This window comes from Lepisma saccharinum, chromosome 8 (assembly GCF_977018435.1).
Source record: "Lepisma saccharinum chromosome 8, izLepSacc3.1, whole genome shotgun sequence".
NCBI classification, from domain to species: Eukaryota; Metazoa; Arthropoda; class Insecta; order Zygentoma; family Lepismatidae; genus Lepisma; species Lepisma saccharinum.
In genome coordinates, this window is record NC_139236.1 from 70,486,590 (window position 1) to 70,502,217 (window position 15,628).

At 38.1% G+C, this 15,628-nt stretch overlaps 1 protein-coding gene across 10 annotated transcripts in view; it reads right to left on the reverse strand.

Moving 5' to 3' along the window:
• The window catches only part of Unc-115a (actin binding LIM protein Uncoordinated 115a), a 143,841-nt gene that overhangs the window by 41,981 nt on the left and 86,232 nt on the right, over positions 1-15,628 (reverse strand). For all 10 annotated transcript variants that reach the window (XM_083126868.1, XM_083126861.1, XM_083126865.1 and 7 more), the window contains exons 2-3: positions 2,835-2,930; positions 1,742-1,925 (exon numbers count right to left, since the gene is read on the reverse strand). In XM_083126868.1, coding sequence (XP_082982994.1) covers positions 1,742-1,925; positions 2,835-2,930 — 280 coding nt within the window. The remainder of the gene's footprint in view (positions 1-1,741; positions 1,926-2,834; positions 2,931-15,628) is intronic.

Here is a 15,628-nt window from a genome sequence, read left to right on the forward strand (position 1 = left end):
TATATCAGTTAAGTTTGTGGGGGGGGGGAGTAAGTAAATTGATATTGTCCAGCATAGGACCAAATGGAAGTTTTAACTTTTGCATTAGAAATGCAAAAGAATTAGATAATTTCAAAGTATTCTACTGCAACTACACAATATAAATACTCACAATATTGCATACAAGATAATCCAAATATTAAAATAGCCATCTTAATTACAAGCCCATTCTTCACACAATGATGGTGTAACATAAATAAAAATCAGTCATTCAGCATAACTTCCAGGATATTTAGACACAACACAACTTGAAATAAGTATCTGTGATTTGATAAAATTACAACAAATACCTTTTGATACAAACATCAAAAGTTTAATTATATATAAAATGGAACCCAAATTTCAAATTAGCTTCAGAACAAATAATATAATATTATAAGAAATAAAATTAAAGAAAAACACAACAGCATAGCCAGAACATGGCTTTGTTGATATCACGACCAGTGTAGTGACAATTACTAAAAAATACATTGGGTCAAATATAAGCCAACAGCAGCAGTTATGAGTTAAAAACAACTAAAGCTGGAAAGAGTCATCAAATTAAAATGAAAGTCTGGACTTAAATGTCATACAGATAAACTCCTTTTTAAGAACACTGAAAACGCACAAAAAATTACACTCCTTTCATAAAAACTCAAGTGTGTAGCAGGCACTGAACACACACAAGGACAATACGTAACACTAAAGAGAATCATCCTGACTGTTGGGTAGTGCAGAACCTTTTAAGGCTGCAAGAATGCAGTTTCTGTGGAAGAAGGGCGACTGGCATCGAGTACTTTCTGAGAAGATTCCCCTTATACTCTTGCCTCTCAATGCGAACAAATTTCCATTTACATTGCCAGCCTTTTACATGGCCGAGTGGGCAGCATAATGCACTACAAAGCCATAGGTTCCACAATTGAACCCTCAGTAACACAGTCATGGCCATATCACTGTCTGTTCCATCATCAATTTCATACCTCACCCTCATCTTTGCAATTAACCAATAGGTAGAAAAGCATATTAAAGAAACAAAATAATAATATCTATATTGTGAATTATTCAACCATTATCAAAACGTGTAAATTCTAGTGATTACGGTGGCATGTACAGGTGAAAGTTGATGGTAGTATAAAATCTCCTATCCTTTCACAGCAGAATTTCCTATTAAAATGGAGACAAAATACATGAAAAGATTATAAAATATGATTCTGAAAAAAAAAGAAAAAAAAACTATAAGAAATAAACCCTATTTTTACACTCGCATACCATTGGTTATCAACATTCAACTGGGCCTTTGGCAGATTTTCTAAATTTCATCTCAATTTGAAAAATTGCTATGATATTCCAAAATGAAAAATTAAATCTGCTTATAATTCCTTCTATTTAGATCACTCACGTGAATCTTCTTATGGTTTGCCCATTGTTGTAGAGATATTCACAATAGTTCAGTGGCTACATAAGCCTATTAACTCGTGCAAATATCTACAAACAGTGTAAGGAAAACACACAAAGATTCATGTGAATGCTTTAGAAGGAATCTAAGCAGATTAATTATTCAAATTTTGAAATATTATAGCAGTTTTTCTAAAGGAGAGGAAATTCTGAAAATGTCTTCACTAGCATCGGCCAAAGGTCCAGCCAAACAAATTGGAGACATGTCTGGAAATGTTTTCCATGCTCTTCATTTGTCAAGTCTTCACTTTATATAATTCCAACTTACCTGCAACGAGCACAGGTAAAGCACTTCTGGTGATATGTGCTGCCTAGTGCAGAGACCACCTCCCCCTCCACGAACTCTCCGCAAGTAGCGCACTTGGTACCAAACTGCCGCTGGTAGTCATTTGTACAGTAGTATCCTCCGTCCTTACAGAAGAAGCCTCCCTGTGCTAGCGAATTCTTGCAAACTGCAACAATGGAGGACAAATTATCAAAAATTAAACACATGAACTTTCCACCAAATCTTTACAAATTCTCTACACAACAGGGTAGGGGGTACGCAACCAACTTCTTACCCAACTCAGCACTCCAACCAAAGCAGTTATTGATAAAAAAAAAAAAGATAAATTTGTAAATATAATATAAAGATGTAAAATAGAAAACATTGAACGATGTGAAAATTTCATTCTGAAAGTGCCATTTTTAAACATAAAATATACACATCAAACAAGCATAATTAAACAATAAGAAGCATGGATGTATGCTTACAATACATAAATATTTTTCCATCCTTTGATAAACGAAATTAACAATATCTCTAAAATTTCTTGCTTGCAAATTGACATTTATTCACTTAGGGATGGACTGATTGAAATTTTTGCTCACGTCAGTAAGATACAGACAAAATTGCAAGGACTCTATGAAGAAACTCAATCATTCATTCACCTCCCTAAATAACCATGGACCTCCAGAAGGGGGAGAAACACCCCCACCCTTGAAAATCAATGACACCACTAAGGTATAATTTAATTTTGTTCAATGTTAATTATTATAAGGGTCTTGCAGGAACTGAAGAGAGGTTTTTGCCTTGTCTTGGCATCCATATTGTCTCTACTTTAATATTTTAAACACCATTTTTCACTTCTGTTTAGCAAGATTAATGAGTGTATGTCAGTAACACATGCAATTTATCTGTCATGATGCAGGGAAATTCCCCTTATCTAAAATCTATCCCCAGGTTATAAATCATTCTCAAACATCCTTGGAGGAAGAACTGCAGGCAAGACCGAAACATCAGGGATCACATTTAAAAAGATTCGTCACATGCTTAAAACTATATAAATTGGGAAACCCCCATGTTAAAGAACAAAACTTACCTTTGCATTTAAAACAGTTAATGTGAAAATATTTATCTTGTACTCGAAGCACTTCCCCTGAACACTTTTTCTTGCAATTCTGGCAGTATGTCTTTCCTGAAAAAAAAGGAGACATTCAATAAAATTAAATCTAATATTTTAAGAAAAATGGAGTTCTAATTTATAACCTATGTTTACTGTCAATTAACCGAAGCAGTCAAAATATTTATGAAAGTGTACCATTTCTAATTTATAATGAGTTACATCATCAATTCAAAGGCGTAAGTTGCAATTCTTCCAAAAATGATACAACACTAATGCTAAATAAATCCATGCACACCACACACACACACACACATTTAAATTTAGTACGTTAGCATTCCTTCCCTATGAAAAGTTGAAGTATGCATGCTCTATTTATGAAATGAGCTCAACACAGCCTTGACACACAAACAAAACAGCATTTTTTTAATTTTGTTTTCTGGGAATAATGAAGACTTGTGTTAGAAAACAGGAATTGGACATAGGAAAGAATTTGAATTACCAGTGTTCAGTGTTGCAATTTCTTAAATGTGCTTTGCTTTTCAATAAATGGAAATTAAATATTGATTAAAATAGCTATTGCTAACAATGTCAGGCAATTGTTTCATTGTACAAACAGTGGGAAAACCCACTTGTAAGGAAATGACTTCACTTTTGCCTCTTATCTTTCTCCCACATTTCCTTAATAGTTCCTGGAATGAAGAAACTGGATAAGAGCCAAGATCCTAATCTTATTCCAGTGTCGTTTGTTCCTTGGGCAGTCAAAAGGGCACCTCTAACGAAAGTAAATTGACTTAAATTACAAATGCTGAACATGTGAAAGAAACATCAGACACCTCCTTTCGATTAGAGGCCTTAAAACGTCTCCACTGAAAATGTACAATCTCTCATTACTGGAAACCGGGTCGCTCAAGTAACAAGCTCTGGGGTCATTCTTGTTAGTGTATCTCGAGGGATCCAATTACAGCAATCACTCCTTTGGCCCCCCGAGCACGCAGGGGCACTTGAATGTCAATTGGTCCCGTTCGAGCAAAAACCTTTTGTCGGAGGCTCAATCCCCGATTGCGCTTCCGTTTCTGTAGGAAGAGAAGACTACATTTCCAGTCCTTTCTCAACTGATGGTTCTTAAAAAGTGCGAAATGGAGCATTGAGGGATAAATTTGTCTTTAACACGTCTTCCAAGAGCTCTATGCCTTTTCTCACACGACAAATATTTTTCAAATGACGAGATCAAAAAAGTGTTCTTCGAATCTGTGGGTTAACTTGCGGGACCAAGCAAGACCTGAGAAAAACTACTTGTGCCATGAAAAACTACTACTTCAATAAAAATGCAATTGTTCATTGTATTTACCCTTCCAACTCTACAGATCTCTTAACTAGTACTCTTCCTCCTCTACAAATTATCAATGAAAGCACTTTACAATAACATTTACAACTTTTCCAAGCTTTTCAGAAAATCATAGCAATTCAAAAATATGAAAACGTAAGTTAAAACCCCGTGCAATAATCTGACATGAATCGTATTGCTCGACAATTGCTACATTAAACTGGTAGAACTTTTTGAACGACCCTCGTATATACTTAGAATAAGACAAAAGGAAATGACGGGGTAAAATACGGTGGGCCACAAAGGAAAACGACGTGACATTTTCTTCATTACGCTATTTTTATAATCGCCATTACGGTGTCGGTAAGTGGACAACGATCTCTTGCAAGTCAGTCGGTCAGTCACAGCTGGTGGAGAGAAAAATTCTCTCTTGCTCGCTTCGAGTGAGAATTAAGAAAGTTCAACGTCCAGAGATGTGTTTGTGTTTGTATTTTGAACGACCACATTCAACCGAATGAGCATCCATGTGTAAGAAAGATTCTTTTAGAACGGGAAACACGAAACTTTCCTTTCACGCTTCACAAGCCGTAAACACGGTCGTTTTTTGAGCTACGTGCAATGGAATAGGAGAAGGGGGGGGGGGGGGGTGGCCAGTATACATTTGTGCATTGAAGTTCTGCTAATACTTTGTGGTTGGTGGGTGATGAATTATGCGCTGGTGACAAATTACTGTTCACGAGATCAATTTTGGAAATACCTCTGATCAAATGAGCCTTTTTTGTTCACAATTACCAAATAATTTAGTGAAAAATGCAAAATTTAGTAAAGGCTACAGCTACTATAGTTACAACAAAATTATAATAAATGTTCTGTTAATTCAAAAAGTCTGTAGAAAGTAAAATTTTATCTAAAGGGATTACAAGTTTTACTTGGTTTGCATAATTATATCGATAATCTAAGATAGTCGTCAGAAACTAAGGTCCCCTATACTAATTCTAGTCTGAAATTGAGAAATATCCCTTCGTACTTTGACTTCTTACTAGATCCAAACAAACATTCTTTCAGAATCAAACTGGTTTAAATGTTATTTCGAATTCGAATCACACCGTCAAAACAGCAGCTGCAACATTTTTATAGATTCTTACAAAAAACCCACGAAACAACATGGCATTTGCACACCATTGTCCTTGACCGTCTTGGATAACTTACTGGTGCCCATCATGCAGCATCAGAGTTGCACAAAAAAGCTTCGGAATTCTTGCCATGCGAGCAGTTTGCATCTTATTTTCTTGTCTTCCACGCTTTCCTAGAACGTGCACGTACGTTTACCTCTGTTTTATACGTGCTGCAGCTGAAATACCGGTTGTGAACTTGCACATTTTTTTTCCGGTGCAATTTCGAATTCAAACACGCGAAGTACTTTCCAGGGGCGGGCGGCATGGGACGTGGTTGTTGTGGAAGACAAGATCACCATGAGGATGAGAGTTACGCTATGTCGGTTCTCGAACGTTGGCAGATCCGACGTAACCTGGCCGATCACCTGAAAATGGGGGTGGTTATCTGTATTCACCCACACATTTGATAATTGATTAACTTCGCAATAAAGGGACCTGTGCAGGGATATCGCTGGAATTTCCAGAGTTCCGACGCGCCGAGGATGGAACCAGAATCCTACACGTGGCAATTAGGCAGGCGGATTACCAACTGAGTTCTAGTGTCACTTAGATACATTTCTATCGTTTTACGGAGGTTTTTACATCTCTAGGTTAATAGACACGATGAGGATGAATGGCAAGGAATTAGACAAATAAACTGCGAATGCATGCCTAACCTGAAGGATTCGAACCCAAGACTTATATTTAACCATTGCAGGTTACTTTTCGATAATGAATTGCTGTCTTCTTGTAATCTAGGTATACCGGGTTTGATCCCTTGTGGGAGCACACCTACGCCGGCAGTCAGATAATGTAAATTAGTTAATTATTTTAACTTCTCATTATAAAGGGGACCGAGTTCAGTGAATTGCACAGTGTTATTCAAACCATAGGCCCAGTTTCGATTAGCCTTATCGGAGCATAATGCAAAACTTAAAACAAACTTCTGCTATCATTCCGGCAGACAAAGCGTATATTTTCTTAGGTCAGAAAATTGATTTTCTCCAGTTAGACTTGATTCCTGGCCGACTGGATTCCTAGAGATTCTGAAACTTAAATAAACGTCTGGCAGGCAGGTCTCGGGTATCGCGTTACACAAGCTGAATATAAATACACTCTCGGCCGAGGGGGAAAAAAAGGCATCGGCTCATCAAATGTCAGCGGATGATATTTCTTTCGCTAGGTGTCGCACGATTACCCTTTCGAAAGTGTGAAAACGGGCTACTTTGGACTTCTCAACCTGTCGTCGGGCTGCGAGAAGGAACCAATTTCTCGCCTTCTGCCCTTTCTATTTGGAGAACGCATAATACGTACCTATGTGATTCATGGGACGGGTAAATAAAAGGATGTCTAGACTAAGGTGTGAGTACGTTGGAGTTTCAGTCAATCCTCTACAGTTTCGATTCACACTGCCATCGACTTTTAGATTGCACAAGTTGTCTTTCTGTGGTATTTTCCATTAAGCACAATCGGTATTTTTGTTAAGGTTTGCAGTTTCAAAAGATGATCTGAGGTTCAATTACTGCACGTCATCAAGCCCACCCCCTTACAAACCAACCCCATTGTCAAGTCGGTGACACGGCTTAACTGTTAGGCAGAAGGATTGGATTTCCGACCACATCTTCTGGCTCTAGAGCTCACCCAGCCTCTAAATCAATGTATACCTGGGAGCAACCTTGAGGAATAACTGGCACAGTGGTAAACCATGTTTCATTGCAATCAGTGGATCCCGGGTTCGATTGCTGTGGTGGCACATTGCACAGTGGTTCAAATCCCACTTTGAACTGGTGGTCCAGGCACGATTGATCTGAGCATGTGAACTTAAAACCAAGACTGTCGGAATACGGTGCTGATCACATCTGTAGCACGGCGGATATTGAGAATGTGTTAAGTCCCCTACCTCCATACCCCCAAGATGCCTTCATGGGATGGTGGAGCGATTTACCTTTAAAATACACTTACGACATTCAGCAATCTTGAATTTGTATTTTTCTTATTCTACGTTCCTTTTCTGCCTCTTTTTGGCTAATCACGACGATGAGTAATGAATAGATGAAAGGGCACTCGCTTTGGCAGGGTCATCAAGCCGGCATGTGGCACAACGTTAATACATTACAAAATACATCTGCTAAGCAGGAACACAGCCAGCAAAGTGAGTGGTGAGGCGGAGCGGTTTATCCAGAATGTTCCATCTGGGAGGGTGTAAGTTCGTATCGGGGGAGGGGGTGTAAGGGTAAATTTAGAGCTCAAAGGACCTAAAATTGGGCTTTTGTGAAATATTTTAGGGGGTTGAAATTTGGGGGTTAGGGTTTGTGTATAAATCTGGCGAGGTGGAATTGGGCAGGCGAGAATAATTTGCGGAGAATGCACTCAAATTTTATATGTAAAATTGAACTTGAAAATGCAAGTCCTTTTAACTTTTTCCTTGGTGGGGATAGGGTTGAATCAGACGTCCTGGAAAGGTCATCCCCCTGCATTACTGCTACCAGTACTTCCTTTTTAAACTAGTAATTGCTACTTGCTCGAGCGAAACAGCATGAACAATAATAAAGTAAAAAAAATTAAGAGCCGCACGTCTTGTTTGTTTTTATCAGCTATTTCGGTACACGACTGGATGAATAAAAAACCATCAAAGCATTATGTATTGAAGAGTTATCCTCCGTTGCTGGAAGGGACTTCGGTGGCAAGTTTCCCGTCACGTCATTCCTTTCTTGTGACACTTCCTTTGCGTCGCGGCCTCTCAGAGCTCGGGGCTATCGGTTAACTCCAATACCCTCAAGGGGGTAATTTCTGGTGACCGTCTCCACAATTATATTTAATGTTTTCAGCTACTTGAAGAATGGGTTGAGGTCAAAGACCCATAATTTTCATGCTTCCTTACCTAACGGGTGACCGGAGAGCTTTTTTACAAGAACTATTTTCACCGTTATTTGGAATTTTGGAAAATCCAGTGCGAGAATTTGCAATAATGTGTGTATCGCCTGTGCAGCTTGATGAGCAACAGCGACATGTTAGCACGATGGATACAGTATGTGAATAGGTGGAAAGATCTTTTTTTTTTTTTTTTAATAAGTAATCAAACCCTGTCACCTTCCAACATTGACAAAGCAGTTGGGAATATTAAAATGGGCTACGAGGATATTAATGTCTGCACGCTGAACAATGTGCTGGACTGTTAACAACTATAATTACATGTTCAACATGCATGGTAAGAGTTTTTTTTTAACACAAATTGCCAAATAGGGTATAATCCTTCATTACTAGCTTACGCCTGCTACACTGGACGGGAGGATGAGAGAGGAGGGGGAGATAGAAGGATGAGAGAGGGGGGAGGGTATTTGTAAGTGGCAATTTAGCAACTGAACCTTACTTTCCGAAACACCTTACATACAGAAAGTAAGGAATGCATGGAAAAATCAAGATTTTTTCCCCTCATGAAGACAGGAAGGATAGGAATGGGTTACCTGCAAAGCGCGTGTTCTGCTGAACGACATATTTCAAAACATTAGTGACCAACACGATTCCCCGGACTACTACTTTTGGGGATATCTCAAGGATGTAGGATATTCAAAGTACAGTAATCCGCATGTAATTCAACTGTTGCTCGCCAGCATTCAGCGCCGCGTGGATGCTGAAACATGATTTGTAGTTTACATTTGTGCGAAACGCAGAATGGTGTACATCTCCAGGGCTTGTCACAAAACATGCTTCTCCACAATGTTGCATTTCCTTCTGGACACACTATACAAGCGGCAAGACAAATTACGCTGCAATTCCACCCATTACAGAACAAAGCGTGTCTTTATCAATAATTTACTCTGCCTTCTCGTGTCGACCATTATTTATCCCAAAACGACGGGTCTCTTTAGTTCTGTCCTTATCTGATGAAATCAGCCTCGTTCACAGAATTAACCTCCCCCTCCCGCGAAGGAACAGACAGACAACTCGCTCCAGCAGCTGTCGCGTCCGTCATCCCTTGTGAAAGACCAAATTCCAACCTAGTTGAGGGAATACTCTTGGCTTTGTCAACTGGCATGTGCGTGTGTGTACGCACAGCTCTTCTACCAATGCGTGGAATTTTACGTCCACTTGCCCATTGATTTCAACACATTTATTCTTGGAGAGAAGAACAGCCAACGCGGTGGAGCTCAGTTTACGGCGCGCAGCTATTAACGGTGGTGCCCTTATAATGGTGTTCGAATTCCAGAGCCAGAGCCTCCTATATTTTGCATTTTACGTTGCTTACATGCTTTCGGCTAACCGCGGCGATGATGAATTTTGATTAGATGATGAGACTCGCATCCATTGAATCTGGGACTATACAAGAGACCCCTCCGTGGTCGAGGACGTTGGGAGGATGACGCACGATCTAGCCACTGAAAGTTCCGGGTTCGAGTTTTGGAAAAGGCATGAGTAACACTTCGCCAATTTCGTGCAATCGTTCAGTAACTCATCGTCATTAGCCAAAAGTGGCAGAAAAACAAAAGTTTCTCTTGACATAATTAAGTGTCTTCCAAGTGATACAATTTACTTAATAATAATTTAATTAATTTCAATAGAGCAAACTAAAAAAAATATGGAGAAAAAATATTCACAGTTCTATGTCTTACCTATTCAGGACCAGTGTTGTGTCGTTTACTCACTGTGCGTTGTATTTCTGCCTATTGAGGACACTCGTGAAGAAAGTGAAAATGTTGTTTAGATCGAAATGATGGGCAAACTCGAAGGGAGGACGTTCAGGAAAATATTTTCTGGAACTGAGTGTAGCTCTTTTGTAAAGTTACATGCTCTCAATGTCAACGGAGCACTGGGACTTAATATAGTGGGTCTAAAAAGTCTTCGAACATCTAGAATTTTTACTTAAAAGTAGTTATCTTTTAGTGGTTTCGGCCACCTTAGCAATGAACACCATCGCAAGGTGTTATTCTGTCAATTATTTGCACTTCTGTAAAATACGAATGTGAGGAACCTAATTTACAAATATGGGGCTTCAACGAGGCGCAAAAAGTATGAAATTCTTACACCATATATTTACTTAATTTGATTCCATCCAGCAGTCATTCATTACTTGCCACATTAGCACTTGCTAGTAGGTAAATAGGATCCAGTTCTTGAAAATATTATTTCAATTTGTTTGTATTTGGGTTGAACTTTATTTTTAATGTTTATTTTAACAATACTGGCATAATAGTTGATTTTATTCGATTAAGCGCAATGAGTGAAGATGTGGGGTTGTTTCGGAGTGTTTTGCAGCAGTCCAACTCATATTTTGAAATTTCAATTTCTGGACAGTAGTCTTGTAGCAGCTATCAATGAGTTCTTTTAAACATCAAAAGGTTCGTGTCATTGCCGCACACAACATTTGCTCCACACTGGATTTATGATCTACGTTATCAAGTTTTATTCGGGTTCATACGATACATACTATAGCGATTTCTGCCATATTACGAACCATTATTCGGCATATACGGGGAGCATAATTATTCAACATTGTGCATATAAAACTTTTTCCTTTCCACGAGATTCAGTAGATCCAGCATTCCAGAACTTCAGTCTCTGGGAACATCGTGGCAGACGCGAGCTGCTTGATTCAATCAGGGTGGCTTTCGTTCCAGCAACGGAAGTCCCCACCAAAGGACCAATGTCTGAGCTTCTTTCAACGGCCGACAGTCAAAGGAACAGTGTGCCTTACAAAACACTTCCTTTTTAACCGTGTAGTTAAACGGAGCACTTCCATAAACAGTGCTTATTGGCTGCTAAGAATGATGGCGGTGCTTGACAAAGAGTAGCCGATGACTAAGGCATTTCAAGAAATAACTTGCCCGTCTTATTAATGGGAACGAATTGTGCAGCTGGAGTTCTCAGTAAAAGCATGACAAATGTGGATAATTATAATATCTCTTACTACATTTAGTAAGAGAGCTAGAAATAATTTTAGAAGAAAAGGTCACTCGCAAAGAGCAATAGCTGAAATTGTGCACATCCACATGTCAACATTAACACAATCATTATCAATTTCTTGTATTTGTATTCTCATTTTAAGCGGCATTTCTTACTCTTTAGGAATGATGAGGACAATCAGATGGCAATACTGGGATTCGTGGCGAGATAAAAGTCTACGTTCTCGCCACAATTTCTGTGTGGGAACAAAACACTGGCGGTGGAGGTGTAGCATTTCCAATTAATCTATACGCTATTGTAATTATAATTGAATGGTTTCACTGGATACAATTTCTGTGACGTTATGTTTTATACTCCTGGTGCACATCCAAATTTAATTTATTAACCATTTACACAAGTATTATATTAAGGTTTACATTACACTTGCATCGCATATCAATAAAGATAAACACTACAAGCATGTATAAAGTTGCAGTGTCACATTTACACTTGTGAAAATTTCATGCGAGGCACAATTGGCAGATTTATTTCAATCAATGAGCACATGTCAAACAACGAATACAAACAAACCAATTAACAACCAATCCTTAAAAAAGCTCTCAATGCTTGAATCATCACTCATGGAAAATAAGTTTCTACACGTGAAATGCCAAAATGCAAAGAATAGAAATAAATGAGTATAATCTGTATACAAACACTTCAATGCAGAATTCTACATAGTATAGTTTACTTCACATGCTCGCTCTATTTTTACAGGTTGGACAAGCAGAAGTCTCTTGGAAAGACTTCCAAGATCATGTCATGTCAACCAACAAAGGAACGAAAAGATAAATGCGGACAACATGGCGTCCAGCCAGGCAATATCAAGCAACTCAAAAGAAGAATATTATTAACATACAACCTACCGTCGAACTCCGTTGTGTCTTGGTTGCGTGAAAGAGACAGAACATTTAAGGACAACGGTATACAATAAAGTACCTTATATCTTTGCAATCAACTCCACAGAAGGTAAGAAAAAACTAGCAGAATAGAACAAAATGCTGTAACATGTGGTCTTCAGTTACCACATGTATACATAAGAGGAAACTGGTTTAATCTAAGTGACTTGAGCTGTCGGTATGGGATCCATATGCAGTTTGTACATGTGTGAGGAAAAGTGCGTTGCAAGAACCATACGAAGCAATCAGAGCTTACACAAACTCTCACTCGTAGCTATTAAAACTCACAAACTCGTATTAAATTTAAAGCTGACAACTTGACAAGTTTAATTTGAATATACAACACACTTTCGCTTTTGATTGAACTCCTACTGTTTAGGTATTCCTACAAAGTGTGTACCGGAGTCTACAATCTCCACTAATTAGAACAGGGCTCCCCAATCTACGGTCCGCGAGCCACATCCGACCCGCCATTGCTACTTGTGTGGCTCCCCTTAGTACTTACGGAACCTCTAATATTATTTCGAGGCATTATTATTGGTGTAAAAATAAAGGGATGTGGCCTGCGACCAGTTGGCCAGTAGTTAATTGGTTCTGCATAAAAATAAAAAAAACTTGGAAGAAATTTGCTTATGATTGCTGACTCTCTCTTCATCACGGCGTATGTACTCGTATTAGCCTGAACTCGCATGCGGCGATTGAAATTTTTCGTTCCAAACATGACTGCGATCATTTCCATGTGTATTTTGACAATGTCCTGTACTTTGTTGTCCAGGGGCGGAGGGGCATTTTTTTTTCCAGAAATTTTGGAATTTTCCGCCCCCCGCCGCATCCATATATACACTCAATGTGTATAAATTTTATATAGTCAGATTCTATGGTTCATTCCGCGTATGATGGTACTTGATTCGTCCGTCTAGGGCAATTAGCTTCGGACCTACAGTCGTTTCAAGGTAACTGCGGATTTTTCTGAATGGCTCAGTGGCGTAGAGACACATCGATTTGAGGGTACAAGTTGTGTTGTATTGTTCAAATCATAATAGTGCAACTATTTTCTTGTTCCAGACATGCCAGTGACCATTTCCATGTATATTTTGACAATGCCCTCTACTTAGTTGTCCAGAGGGTGAGGGACATTTTTCTGAGATTTTGGAATTTTCCAACCAACGGCCCGATCTCAACGAACTTTTTTTATAAAAAGCTTAATATACGTTCTATATTTAATGTTATCGTTAGTTTTTCGATAGGAGCAAACGTTAAGTAGTTAATCACGGATTAGTAAAAAAAAATGTATTTTTTTACTATTTTATATTTATCATTAATTTGTTAATAATCTAGGCATCTGAGAAGAAAATGTTCCAAACAAACATTGTAGCGTAAACGATTGTCTTTAATTTGACATATTACACTTGTTGATTTTCGCCTTAAATTCAAATAAAACAAATGAATTATATAGTGTGTGCATCGAATTCTTCTAGCAGCATGTGTACTTAGTCCTATTTAATTACACGTATTGTAACTGGTATTGAGTATTGAAGAGTATAATATTGTTATATACATGCAATAACATTTAATAATAATCATAATTGATATTAGTATTATTATTATTAATAGTTGTTTTTGTTGTAGTATTAACTAGCCATTAATTCTGTTTAATTGTTACCGATATTCATGGAAGAATGTTATTGATTAATTGAAATTAAAATTTTGTATGCATCAGCACTTAGGTTATTTTCACCCGTCATATTATATGAGGCCAAGCCCTTATAATGTATAAAAAAATCACCATGCGTGTCTAAAATCTCCTTACCCAGAGTAAAAACCGAGGCGATACTTGAGCACTCGACACATCTCGTATTCCTGTGAGCAATACACAGGAGACCGACCATACATGCAACCATACAAAGGTAGCCTCCCCGATGGCTTAGGGTAACGTCGTCGCCTTGTGATCAAGGGAACCCTGGTTCGATACCCTATGGAGGCACAAAGTGGTTCGGATCCCACTTTATACTGTAGGTCCACTCCGGATTTTCCTATCTGGGCATAAAGTATACTTAAAAAGAAAATCTCAAATCAAACAACACTACAAGGGTTGTGCTGGTCGTAGGTTCAGACGCCAGAGCCTCGCTGATCTCCAAGACTGCAGTTGCTGAGGTGAAGTACGTGGAAATGAGGTTAACATTTGGAAGTGTTCAGAAGAACATTATAACATACGTGTATACTAGTCATTAGTTTCACAGCCGAAATGTCTGCCTTCAACAAAGTAAAAGTCTGTAAAAACAGAAGACTGACCAGAGAAGTTATATTATATGTGGGGGAAATGCATTCACGAAAAGAGTTTTGTACAGCGATGCCGTGAGCAGAAATTTTTGATTGAGAATAAAGATGCATGATTTATCGGCTGAAAAATTTCATTGCATGTGTCGAGCCAATTTTACTAATATCCCTACAGTTTAAAGTGGGATCCGAACCACTTTGTGCCACCACAGGGTATCGAACTTGGGTCCCCTGCGACGACGTTACACTAAGCCATCGGGGAGGCTACCTTTGTATGGTTGTATGTATGGTCTCCTGTGTATTGATCATAGGAATACGAGATGTGCCGAGTGCTCCAGTACCGCCTCGGTTTTTACCCTGGGTAAGGAGATTTTAGAGATACGCATGGTGATTTTTTATACATTATACGGGCCTTGGCCTCATATAATATGACGGGTGAAAATAACCTAAGTGCTGATGCATACAAAATTTTAATTTCAATTAATCAATAACATTCTTCCATGAACATCGGTAACAATTAAACAAAATTAATGGCTAGTTAATACAACAAAAACAACAATTATTATTATTATTAATAATAATAACAATACTAATATCAATTATGATTATTATTAAATGTTATTGCATGTATATAACAATAATATACTCTTCAATAGTCAATACCAGTTACAATACGTGTAATTAAATAGGACTAAGTACACATGCTGCTAGAAGAATTCGATGCACACACTACATAATTCATTTGTTTTATATGAATTCTAAGGTGAAAACCAACAAGCGTAATATGTCAAATTAAAGATAATCGTTTACGCTACAATGTTTGTTTGGAAAATTTTCTTCTCTAGATGCCTAGATTATTAACAAATTAATGATAAATATAAAATAGTAAAAAAATACGATTTTTTTACTAATCCGTGATTAACTACTTAACGCTTGCTCCTATCGAAAAACTAACATTAAATATAGAACGTATATTAAGCATTCATTATAAAAAAGTTCGCTGAGATCGGGCCGTTGGTTTCAGAGATATAGTATTTTTTCAAATGTCAACATTCGCCATCTTGGATTGGCCGCTATTTCTATTAGCTACCACTTTGAGATGGCAAGCACGGTTTTTTGGTATCCTTAGACACCCATATAAGTGTGGAATAAAGGTAAATTAGTACCACCAAATTA